At 40.6% G+C, this 12,868-nt stretch overlaps 1 protein-coding gene across 1 annotated transcript in view; it reads right to left on the minus strand.

Moving 5' to 3' along the window:
* Nucleotides 1-12,868, minus strand: part of SYNE2 (spectrin repeat containing nuclear envelope protein 2) — a 1,750,628-nt gene that overhangs the window by 1,047,522 nt on the left and 690,238 nt on the right. Inside the window, exons 67-69 of the mRNA XM_086937933.1 lie at nucleotides 12,020-12,241; nucleotides 3,860-4,135; nucleotides 261-482 (exon numbers count right to left, since the gene is read on the minus strand). Coding sequence (XP_086794059.1) covers nucleotides 261-482; nucleotides 3,860-4,135; nucleotides 12,020-12,241 — 720 coding nt within the window. The remainder of the gene's footprint in view (nucleotides 1-260; nucleotides 483-3,859; nucleotides 4,136-12,019; nucleotides 12,242-12,868) is intronic.

The following is a 12,868-nucleotide window of genomic DNA, read 5'->3' on the forward strand; positions in this document are numbered from 1 at the left end:
ATTATCCCCTTAAAACATGTTTAGAACATGCCATCATCTCAGAGTACTACAATTGTATGGAGATTTACACTAGAAGGTCAGAGAATGGATTGCCCCTTGGAAGACCCTGATTGATTTGGGGTAGGATACCTTAAGAGTTACATCAATGATGACTTCTGTGTTGTCACACATCTTTGTATATTTAAAAAACAATACCTAAATATTTTGTCAAAATGTACCTTTTAGATATTAATCACCATTTCAGAAGAATCCAGCCTCACCTCACTTGCCGTAGAAACCTTCATCTTTTTAACACCTTTGCGAGAAAATTCAGGTTTTGGTTTAATGTCCTGGTCTTTATGTCCTCCACCGAAATGCTCCTGTTTAATCGTTTCCTTTTCAACATTAAAGGTTTCAACTTTCAGCAAAGATGTTTCGTGATTAATCAGATCCTCTGGGGGTAAAACTTTTTCAGATGTTTCTTCTTTTTTGCTCCGTGATGCCTGTAGTTTTTCAAAATTCAAAAGTAGTTAAACAGTCATGCAGTACTTGTTCTTATTCCACACAACTGTGCAATAACAGGTTGAAATGTGTCGATTAATGCATGGGGTGCTAAGACTGGATGGAAATAGAGGCATTCTTAAAGTAAAATAGAAGCTGATCGGAAGATATATAGTGAAACACTGACAAAACACTTACTGATACCATTTCATCCATATTCCACATTCTCAACCTTTGAAAACAATGACTATTGGCTACTAGCAAATCAAAATGATAGATGTCTTCTATACCCAAATGGTACGAAGGCGCCAATGTAGCATTTTTGGGGGGGACAGGGGCTATCCACCTGTCTGTCATGTAATGGACCATTGCCACCAAGGTGAACTTCCATCTGTTATATTTAGAAATTGAAGCCATCCCAGCAGTGATGAGGAACGGCTGTCATTGTGGCTCCTCTGTGTTAACTGCAAGTCTGTTTTAGTTCCATTCTTTCAGGCATGTTGCATACCAAAGGTTTTTGTTTTTCAAAAACACACTGCTGAAGCAGAAGTTTGTTATTGAAATGCAAAAAACTAATGACCTCAACACCCTAGGATTTTCTCTCAGGCTGTGGAGTACCCAGTCCATCAAACTCTAAAACAGCCCTTTTGGTAAGATCATTCAATAATTACAGTTTACTGGAAGGTGGACATAAAACGAAATCTGTCAACTTAAACAGAGGAAAATCCAATGACAAAGCAGGTGGATTCCAGATTTTGTAATTTATCACAGAACAGTTAAGAGATCATCCAGGCTCTACAATGACTGACAATTGTAACTTTTTTCCCTTAATGACCATATGTAGTTGGGTAGCATTGGGTTGAGTAGACCGCCTTGTGACTGAATACTTTATCTCATGCAGGGCTGTTCTTGCTATGTCAAATGAGCAATTTGTATTTCCTTTCTAACTGAAATATTAGTATTTGTGTATGGTTTGATGTAACAACAGATGTGCAGTGTTGCTGAAAAGTATCAGTTGTAATTGGCACATTAAGGAAACAAGAAGCAAGTTACATTCATATGGGCCTATAGTGCAATTTGCATTGCATGCGCAATTGCCAAAAGGACTAACTGAAAGTTAAGGGACCCCCTCTAATAAAATAACTTACAAGTCAGGGAGAAGAGGGGAAAAAACAACAACCACTATGAAAAAGCTCTCTCGTGACCTCTCTATTTCCTTGAGGGTTTTAGCCTCTAAATTCAGACATGGGCATAACCAAAATACCTATTCACATATCTCTGATTTCATTTTCTTTTTTTCTTTAAATTATTTTTTCATTATTATTTCTTTTGACATTATTTTTATTAAAACATTCATCAGTTCATTTTTTGTATACACAATTTAACAACAAAAGACCATGATATATATAATTCACATTGGGTAGCATTGGATTGAGTAGACTGCCTTGTGACCAAATACTTGATCTCATGCAGGGTTTTTCTTGCTTTGTCAAATGAGCAATTTGTATCTCCTTTCTAACTGAAATATTAGTATTTTTGTATGGTTTGATGTAACAACAGATGTGCAGTTTTGCTGAAAAGTATCAGTTGTAATTGGCACATTAAGGAAACAAGAAGCAAGTGACTTAAACTCAGTGTTTTTCTTCCATAGATGATCAGATTGATGGATAACTACATGTGAAGCAGTAGTAGAAAAAGAGTCTGATACACTCACTGTGCCCGAAACAGAAACCAACCAAGGGAATGTGGGGCCACATGCATCAAACTGTGCATTTGCGATTCCTAAATTGCGATTTTTTGAGAAATCGCAATTTAGGAATCGGAAATGCTTATGCATGTAGGAATTGGCAAAAAATGTGCGATTCCTACACATTCCTTATTTGCGACTCGCAACGTGGGATTCGCAATAAGGAATTGCTTCCCATTCATTCCTATGGGCATACAGGCCCGTAGGAATCAATGGGAATTGAATGCGCAATTTGCATTGCATGCGCAAATGCCAAAAGGACACCCTGATGCAATCCTGAAATTGCAATTTCAACACATGTTGCACACACACACTTGCCCCTAGGACATGTAGGTGGGCAACACAGAACTTTGAAAAATACACTTTTGTGCATTTTTCAAAGTTCTCGCAAATTACCATCTTTGAATTGATCGTAATTTGCGGATCTTAATTGCGAAATTACCATTTTTGGGAGGTTGTTGCAATGCATTTAGGGAATCGCAATTTGCGATTCCCTAATTGCAATCGCAATTTAAGTAAACGCATTTTTCGCGATTAGTTAAATAGCGATTGTAGCTGTGGGTTCATTAATCAGTGTCCACGTACAATACATCCTATACAGTGGGCTTTTGAAGCCTGGGAAGAGGGTACAAATCAACACAGGTTGGCAGGTTACTGGTATTCATGTACATTTGACCATATAATCAAGGAAATAGCTCCATTGGCTACTGGTCCTAGAAATTACCATGTTTAATAATGTTTACATGGGGAAATACCCATTCATATTTGTGAGAATGTTCAGCTACATGTAACTAGGTTGGAGCTTTACTCCAGGGTGGGTAAACTTTAAAAAATTCCTAACCCAAAATGTGTAATGGGTGACAATAGAAGATTCACAGTTTGGGGGACTAGATTTGGAATTAGCTTTATGATTTTACAACAGCCTTGTTTCCCTCACACAATATTTACATGATTTACATTTCAGACGTAGTGTTCCGTTGGTCATAATGTTAGACCAGCAACTGAGGGGGGAAGGGTGTATTTCATAAAGGTACATGTATGCACCACCTCGTCCACTCACTCCATCACTTTGTTGATTGGCTCGCCTGGCATTTGTTTATGAAAACAAACATTATGTTGAAAAATACCAGTGGAGGTATCTGGCTGCATGCATTAAAAATGTCTCGGGAGAGAACACTTACTACTATTTCCTGTTTGCAGCTCTTGGGGGGATATTTGTAGATTCAACATAGGGAAGATGAGAGCACACCAGGGTTTTGACAGGCCAAATTATGTTTCATTTTAATTAATTTCAGCGCAACAGGGCAGAGCCAGAAAACATGGCCTCAGGTATCCTGTGAATTGGAGAAGGTTTCAAAGTGTGCTTTGAGTGATAGAGGAGAGTGGGAAGGCCACATGATATCCTTTGTAGCCTAATGGGCAGGACACCATGTATTATAGGAAATATGCTAACTCAGACCTCGTACTATACGTAATTAGGTAATGTTTTAACCACCAGTAAGATGTAGCAAAATGTTTATGGAAATCCCAAGTCACCTTTCAAACCATCATAACTTACATTTCAGAATTCTTTAGCCCAGATAAAGAAATTATGACTAGTGAGCTAGAGTTGGCATTAACATTCAAACATACCTCTGATTGCTTGACAGACTGCTCCCCTTCATCATTAGACATTGTTTCAGAGACAACTGGCACCACCTCATTCAATAGAGCCTCCTCCATTTTAGGTTCTTTGAGTGCAACCTCAGGCTCTGATTTGGTGGGTTGTCCACCTCTTTTGTCCAAATAACCCTGTTCTGTTTCTTCCATTTCAGTCTTTATCAGTTCCTGAACTGTTGAGGAAGTATCTTGATCCAAAAGTAGATTATTCCCTGTAATGTCTTCTTTGTTGCTGGCAGACATTGACATCTGTAGTATTCCAAAGTTTAGAAATACTTAGGTGACCATACAGTACTTTGTTTCCTCTATTCCAGTACACAGTGGCACACTGTTCTTTGTAAATGAAAGCAAAACAACTTGACAACTTCTTGTGAAAGGCAAATGCTCATTCACTTCAGTGGTTCTCAGTAAGAACTCATGCCTGACTTAAAACCAACGTGCAAGCCACAGCCCACAATGTGATTAAGGGAAACCAGTCTGAAGACACTTAAAGATGTTGGTAGAGGGATTATAGTGCACTCACCAAATCCGTAACACCCTATACCCACCTTACTGCCATCATATGTCAGTCATTGGAGCTGACATGATAATGTTATTAAACCAAGATGGTTTAATTAGCAAGGGGTAATGATGGTGCTCCACTTATGATTTTTTTAAACGGAACTTTGCTTAATAAGAAACAAATAAAAAAATACATTTGATAAAAAGTGGATGTAAAAACTCAGGTGAAAATGAACTGAAATATCCTGTCAGTGCTTCCTTTCTTTTCAAACCTGTTATAATCTCCCACCTGCGTGTTCCTCCCCTCCTCCACTCTTCTGCCCCTTTCCTCCTCCGCCTGTTTTATGGTTCATCCTGCCTCCCTCCTTCTCCCCCTACATTTCCCTGCAGGTTGGTTCTTTCCTCGATCCCTCTGGAGTGCAGTTTAGAATGTTAAGGATTCGATGCTGAGGAGTGCTTTATGGCTGTTGGGGAACTGCTGTGAATAAACCCACGTTCTTCTTCACCTCTTTGCCTCTTGGAGTTATTTACTACATATTTGGCGAAGTTTGGTCTGCTGCGCAGGGGACAGCTTTAGTTCTCCACCCCTGTCACCCTACCAGCCATATATGTTTTCCACCTACTCTCCGTCTTCTGTTGAGTGCTGCTGATCGTGGAACCTTCTCTTATTGTGACCTCCGTGGAATTACTCATATGCTGCGGAGTTGCTGCTTTCTTCACCCGTGCCATTCTTGCTACAAGTTGCTGCAAGAGTTTCTCAGTTTTGGGCACCGTATGAGTTGTTTCCATTTTTGGGATTTGGCTTTCCCACCTCGCTGCGATGTGCTAATTTCACCCTGCCTGCCTTGGTTTGCTGGCTCCTCTCAGCCGGTTTCACCACCCTCCGGAGGAGTTCTCGGTGAAAGTGTCTTCATTGCCTCATCGCTGCATCTATCAGCAAGCAGTGTGCCATTCTTCAGAAGAGCTCTCTGTGGCAGCGTCGTCTTTACCTCATCGCCGCCTCTGTGAGGAAGCAGTGTGCTAGCACTGGCGCCTGTGCGGCTACGCTTTCATCTTTGGCAGCGTCGTCTTTACCTCATCGCCGCCTCTGTGAGAAAGCAGTGTGCTTGCACAGGCGCCTGCGCTGAGACGCTTTCTGTCAGCGCATCCCTCAGCTGTTTATCCATCTATGCTGAAATCAGTGTTCCCACCTCTGCGCCTGCTCAGTGGGGTTGCTATCTCTTCGCTTCCCTCGGCCACACTGGTGTGGTGATTCCGAGGTGTTTCCCTGAGGAGGTTTATGGCAGCGCTCCTTGAAGGTGTTTAGAAGCGGATGGCACGGAGCTCGAAGTCACAGCCGTAATCTCGCCAGTTCAGCAAATTCAAATAATTGTGCATCAGTTTTAAGTGGTTCCTCTTTGTTTCCTTAGCGGATTCCTCGAGTAAGTGTTCTATACAAACTGTCTAGCCAGCCTTTGATTGCCTGCAGTTTCACCTCTGCTTCCCAATGTACTTTGGTACTTTTGTTCCTCACGCTGACAGGTACAGCTTATAATTGCCTGCAGCTTTGTTTTCTATCTCCAGTACATTTTCTCTTCGTGCTGACAGGCACAGCTTTATTGCCTTCACTTAACTTTTGACATTTTCTACTCTATTAGCTCCATTTTATGTATAGCTTTTCATCTGTTTAATTTCACTGCCAATCCATTCTACACCTGGCTACTTTATTGTGCATTAGCTGTGTTGTACTTTATTCCCCATAGAGCAGTGTTTTTTTATTTCTTTTCCTTCTTTTTTCATTAGTCATGTCCGTTGCTAATATGAGACAACCTTCCCCGTTTTTAAATGATGAAGGGGAACCTGAAATTCCTTGGGATAGATGTGTTAAGATTCTTCATTCCTATCTCATTGCCATAGAGCGATAAAAGTTTTCTTCGGTAAGGAAACAGCATACTTTGTTGCACAATTTAGGTGTCCAAGGAAGGAAAGTCTATGAGGACGTTGCTAATGGGGGAGATGAGGTAGGTGATGGGGATGATGATGTTTTTACCACCACTTTAAGAAAAATGGGGTCTCACAAGGTTAACGTTTTTAAAAGGGCACAGGGTGAAAACGAGAAAGTCACCTCATACATTGCGGCGTTGAGTGGTCTGTCAGCCACTTGCGAATTTGGAGTGCTATCTGATTCTCTTATCAGGGATCAGTTGGTCCGTTGTACCAATGACCACAAAGTGCAAGAGAGGTTGTTAACCGAGAATCCCGACTTAGAAGAGGCAGTAAATATAGCAAAGAGCATTGAGCACACTGCATATTGTGTTAAAGAAATGAAAAATATTATTTTCCCGATGAGAAACAAGTTAACAAAGTTAAAGAAGAGAATGATGTTTTAAAAGTCAGGAACATACAAGCTGTAGTTAAACCTAAAGCTAAGAAAGAGAACTTCAGATGTTACAGATGTGGGAAAGTTAATCACCTTGCTAATTTCCCCAGGTGTCCAGCTAGAGGGGTTAACTGTATGAAATGCAATAGAACTGGTCATTTTTCTAAAATGTGTAATTCCAAAGATGTGGGAAAAGAAGTACATGCCGTGCACAATGATCAAGTCACTGTTTCCAGAGATAACCCACTTATTTTTCAAGTATATGGTCCAGAAGCTGATGAAAAGATCAATTACCCTGTATGTGAAATACTTTTAGATGGGAAGAAAATGAATGCCTTTGCTGACTCCTGTTTCCCTTACACCCTTACTGATAATGATATTTATAAATATCTGTTTAAGGAAAATTATTATATTTTGTAAAAGCCTGATGTACGCCCTGGGGAATCAATAAGGACCCCATTCCGCTAAAAGGCATGGTAAAAATGCTTATCACTTATAAGGACAGGCATACATTAGATACAATCTACATCACAGAAAGGGGAAGTAATTTGTTGGGATGGAGGCACCAGAAATATCTAGGCATCACACTCCACCCCAATAATAAAGAACAAGTATTACTGGTGAATAGATCTTTGACAGGAACGGGGGTATGTGACGAATTCCCTGAAGTGTTCACAGATAAAGTTGGATTGTTAAAAAACTATGTGCACAAAATTAAACTAAAAGCTGATGCTATTCCGGTTGCTCACAAGACCAGGTCGATACCCTTGTTGATGCACAAATCCTTGAAAAGAGAACTAGAAAATCTTGAAAACAGGGCATAATTCAGTCCGTAGAAACTTCTGAATGGTTGGCACCCATTGTAATAACTTCTAAAAAAGAGAGCAAAGACATCCGCATGCGTGTTGATTTAAGAAGTCTTAATGCTAATATCTGGGTTGATAAGTACCCACTACCCAATCAATGAAATGTTGTCTGTAATTAATGGTGCCAGGTACTTTTCTGTATTAGATCTCACGTCAGCATACTACCAAGTGGGTTTACACCCGGACTTACAAATTCTCACAGCTTTCAATACACCCTTTGGAACGTATAAGTTCCTGAGAATGCCGTTTGGTCTGGCTTCGGCCGCAGTGGCCTTCCAGAGAATCATGCAACTTGTTTTGAAGGGGGAAGAGAAATGTTTGTGTTTCCAAGATGACATCCTCATATACGGTTCAAATGAAGAGGAGCACAATTCCAATTTGAGGAAAGTGTGTAGCAAGATTAGTGAAGCTGGTTTTACTATTAAGAGGAAGAAATGCAAAATTGGTGTACCATCTGTAGATTTCCTTGGACACACTCTATCCAGTGAAGGGATTATAACTAAAATTAACTTAATAGAGTGGGTATTAGATGCTTCTATTCCTGCTAATAAAGAAGAAGTCAAATCTTTCCTATGGTTAGTTGAGTATATGTCCAAATTCATGAAGAATTTTTCGGATCTGCTACAACCCATTAGAGACATGCTGAAGAAGAAGACAACATGTGTTTGGTTACCTGTACATGACTGTGCGTTTGCAAAAATCAAAAAGGCTATTGCTGCAGCACCATGCATTGGCAATTTTGACAGTACCAAAGACACAATTCTTACTACTGATGCCAGTAAGAGAGGTATTGGTGCCACACTTTCGCAAATACAAGAGGGGAAAAGAAAAAGTCATAGCTTTTGCCTCAAGGACACTCAAAGAAGCAGAAGTCAACTATTCTACAATAGAGAAAGAGGCATTGTCGTGCTTTTGGGCTACCAGTCATTTCAAATTTTTTTGTGGGGCATACCACTTACACTAAGGTCTGACCATAAACACCTAGTTTCTTTATTTTCAACCAAAGATATTGAAAAAACCACATCCAGAATTGGTAAATGGCTTGTTTCCTTACAAAGCTTCAATTTCAAAATAGACCATGTCCGTGGCAACAAGAATCTAATTGCATATTGCCTTTCCAGTCTTCCCATCAAGAAACAAACGGAAGAAATGGTGGAAGATTTCGAAGTACTACATGTGACAATCCCTGCCATTCTAGAGGAATAATAGAAAAAACTTATGTCAGAGTATGTTACCCTCAGTGCTGTTGCAGAAAACATCAGAATTGGTTGGCCCAAGAAATGCGGTGACCTTTCACATGATCTTCAACCATTCTGGAATGTCAAAGAAGAGTTGTCCATCATGGGGTCCAATGTATACAGATCAGACAAAATAATTCCTTCTGAAAAACTCAGAAAGCGCATCTGCGAGTTGGCTCACGAGGGTCACCTAGAAAGGAACCTTACAAAGAGCAAGCTGTGGTCAGGGTTTGGTTTCCGGGTATGGACACCCTCATAGAGGATCTGGTCAAGGGGTGCCCTGCTTGCGGAATTAGCAACAAAACCAAAAGCATAAGGAAAGTACCGTTTGAACCTGTGCAAATCCCCACCAAAGCCTGGGAAAAACTAGGCTTAGACATCATTGGACCTCTACAAATTTCAGGACTACAAGAGATATTCATTATAGCTTTGGTAGACTATTTCTCCAAATGGATTACCCTCAAGTTTGTTAATAAGGTGGACACTAAAACCAGAATACACTTTTTGTCTGATGTATTCGTGAGTGAAGAAATTCCAAACACTCTCATCACTGACAATGGTGTCCAATTGGTCTAGAAGGAAATGAAGGTGTTCCTTGCCAGTCTTGCTATAAAACACATTTCCACCCCTTTGTACTGTCCACATGCCAATGGGTTGGTGGAACGTTGCAATTGGATGATCAAAGATACATTACAACTAGCTATGGTAGCTCAGAAACCTATTGTTCAGACGATCAAAGACATGATATGGTTGTATGTTATCACACCTACCAGTGTTACTGGTTATTCTCCCTTTTGTCTCCTAGGAGGTCGCAAGCCTGGCTCCAAACTCACACCTAATTGGTTATTTGAAGACAATTCATTCGAATGGGATGGTCAAAAAACCAAGGAGAAGATTGTAAGCCATCAAATGAGATGCAAGCAAGATTACGATCATAGACGGGGAGTCAAACCACGTGAGTGGACAGTAGGCCAACAAGTCTTGGTTAACAAACCAGATAACTCAAACAGGTACAATAAATATTATGGCCCTATAAAGATAAGTGATGTCAAGAAAAATGTAGTCACCATGGATGATAGCAGAATGTAGAGCATGGACAGACTAGTTCCATATGCAGAACAGGCACAACGTGTCTGATAAGTTTTCAAACCGAATGTCGCACATGCCTGTGGCCAAACGTAGTGACAGAATTGTAAGGCCACCCAAGTGGCAAAAGGACTATGTAATGAAACAATGCTGCCCTTGTTCCTGTACCTCTCTCTCTGTTCTCATGGCTCACCTTTTCTGTTACGTTTCCTACTTTGCTGTTTTTCTTCCTGCCCTCCTCTCTGTTCTCACTCGCTTTCGTTTCCTTGCTGTTTGAAGGGAGATGTGTTATAATCTCCCACCTGTGTGCTCCTCCCCTCCTCCACTCTCCTGCCCCTTTCCTCCTCCGCCTGTTTTATGGTTCGGCCTGCCTCCCACCTTCTCCCCCTCCTTTTCCTTGCAGGTTGGTTCTTCCCTCGATCCTTCTGAAGTACAGTTTAGAATGTTAAGGATTCGATGCTGAGAAGTGCTTTATGGATGTTGGGGAACTGCTGTGAATAAACCCATGTTCTTCTACACCTCTTTGCCTGTTGGAGTTATTTACTACAAAACCACATCCACCATTTAACAACATAGCCTTCAGGGCATTTTGTTGATCATCAACTATCTATGGCTTAGATTAACCATCCATTTACACTGATAAAAGGTCAGGGCTGAGGTGGCAGTCCACTAGATAGATATATAATGCCATGCCAGTTAAATCCTATCCACATTAGACTGCAGGGTCCTCTCAACGTTCACCCTCAATGTCCAGTCCTACCCTATATCTTGGCAGCCACACTGCAGGGAAATTTACAGATGCAAGTGGCGCAGGCCCCGGTCTTGCTTCATCCAATGTCCACCTTTTCTTTCTCTACTAGTCACAGGCTCTCTTCAGTTGCAGGCAGGGACTACTCTCTCAGACTTTCAGCCTTCTGCTGGGCGATTGTCAGTATGGGAAATGGTGGCTATGGAGACTCTCTGGTGCTGGTAATTAATGCTCTTGCACAGCAGCAAATGGAAAAGGCAGTAATAACTTCCAATTAGCCATACATTGAAAATAGGCAAGAACCTGCAGAGTACACTGAAACTCAATCTACAGTGGGTTCTCCTACTCGTCCTAAGATAGTACCCTCAAGAACAAGGCAAGGAGTGGTGTCAATTCCAAAAGAATTGTCCATGCTGAACATCCTGAAAATGTCTCTTGTCCCAGAGGATTCTCAAGAAGAATGTATTTGCAATACTTTTTTACTTAAACATGAGTGCTACTAGCTACAACCATCAGGTTCCTGATGTTTTATACCAAAAGTGCCATCATTAGGAGACAAGGGCTAGTGTTTATGGGAGGCATCCACAGGCAAATGAGGCAGGCTCCCCGTCACAAATGCTCTGAAAGAAACGGCAAACTAGTAGTTATAAATTATGATGTCAGCAAATAGATTGTGGTTTTAAATTAGAGTTCTGGTGTAAGAAACGCACATCTTATATAATGCTGTGACAATTGTGCTGGTAGCTAAATGCTTACCACTGACAAAATGTAGTGTATGAATTGAATGCACCAAGCTAGACTCAGTCTTCCATTATTTCATAGGTCGCAAGACAAGTTGATGAATTAGGTGATAATAACATCTGTTACTTACAGTTCTAAGAAAATGTCAAACTGTGGTACTTAGCACTATATAAGACTATACAAGACACAAAATAGTATTATGTTTTGAAAGGGGACGTTTGGGGTGGCTGCAGATCACTTTTATTATACACTGGGTGCCCAATTCACAAAGGTAAAATAGACTTTGGTCTATGTTTACAACTGTTGGGTATTCACAAAGGTAAAGTTACAAGTAGTAACTTTACGAGAATGGAGGCTCTGCACTTGGGGCAGAGACTCCGCCCCGTAAAGTTACTACTCTTAACTTTACTTTTGGGGATACCCAAATGTAGTCCTAGACTAAAGTCTACATTTACCTTTGTTAATTGGGCCCTACGAGTTCTCAGGAGAATGTATCCTTTTACAACACATATTTCAGACATAGGATCATCCAAGAATATTAGGACCTTACGAAGACACTGTGGTTGAGAAGCTGCTCGTTTTGCTTGGTCTTACCTTGATCACTGATGTAGTCTTTTTCTTTTTAGTTTCTTTGTTAGAAATTCCGGGTTTTGGTTTCTTATGCTCTTCTGCGAGGCTCCCATCCAAACCTGTCAGTTCAGTTGCTTCTATTTCAACCTCAGTTCCTTCATGACTTATCAAAGATTTATCTTTCTTAATTGCCTCTTCTGAGGTTGAAATCTCCTCAGACCTTTCTTCTTTATCACTCACAGGCACCTGTATAGGTGAAAATTAATAAACAGTTAAATAATTATACACCTCCTTCTTCTCTTTATAATAATATACATATACATGTTGAAGTTGAGAAAATAAAGCAACACAACGTGGAAAAAAGACTTGTTAAAAAGACACATCTTTTCAAGATGGTCTCGGCGATCACACACACACCCTTGTGCTAGTCATCATGGTAATCATGATGTGATTGGCTGGGAAGAGAGTATGTGTGAAGGTAGATGTAAAGCTATTAGTATTTGAATAGCAGAGCACAAATCTGACACTTATGGATTACATGAATTGCTGGCAAAAATAGAGAATGCCCGATACATAATTATGGGAGTCCTGAAGGAAATTGTGCCTGTTTCCTTTGAAATGGACTTTAGGTATGCATACAAACTAAGCCGGACAGCTCTGTTCACAAAATGTTAAAGGCATTGGGGCAAATTATTTTGAGCTATCTTTGCAGTGGAGAAGGTGGGCAGGGACTTACAAACTGGAATGACAGTCTGAGGCCATACCACCGGTTGATACATGAAGGCATGGAGTTAAAAAATGCATTTGTCAGATAATACACCATTGGTGATGATTCTGGATGTGGCAGTGAATACATTCAGTGGCCTGGTTCCT

The sequence above is a fragment of the Lissotriton vulgaris genome, chromosome 9 (assembly GCF_964263255.1).
Source record: "Lissotriton vulgaris chromosome 9, aLisVul1.2, whole genome shotgun sequence".
In the NCBI taxonomy this organism is placed as follows: domain Eukaryota; kingdom Metazoa; phylum Chordata; class Amphibia; order Caudata; family Salamandridae; genus Lissotriton; species Lissotriton vulgaris.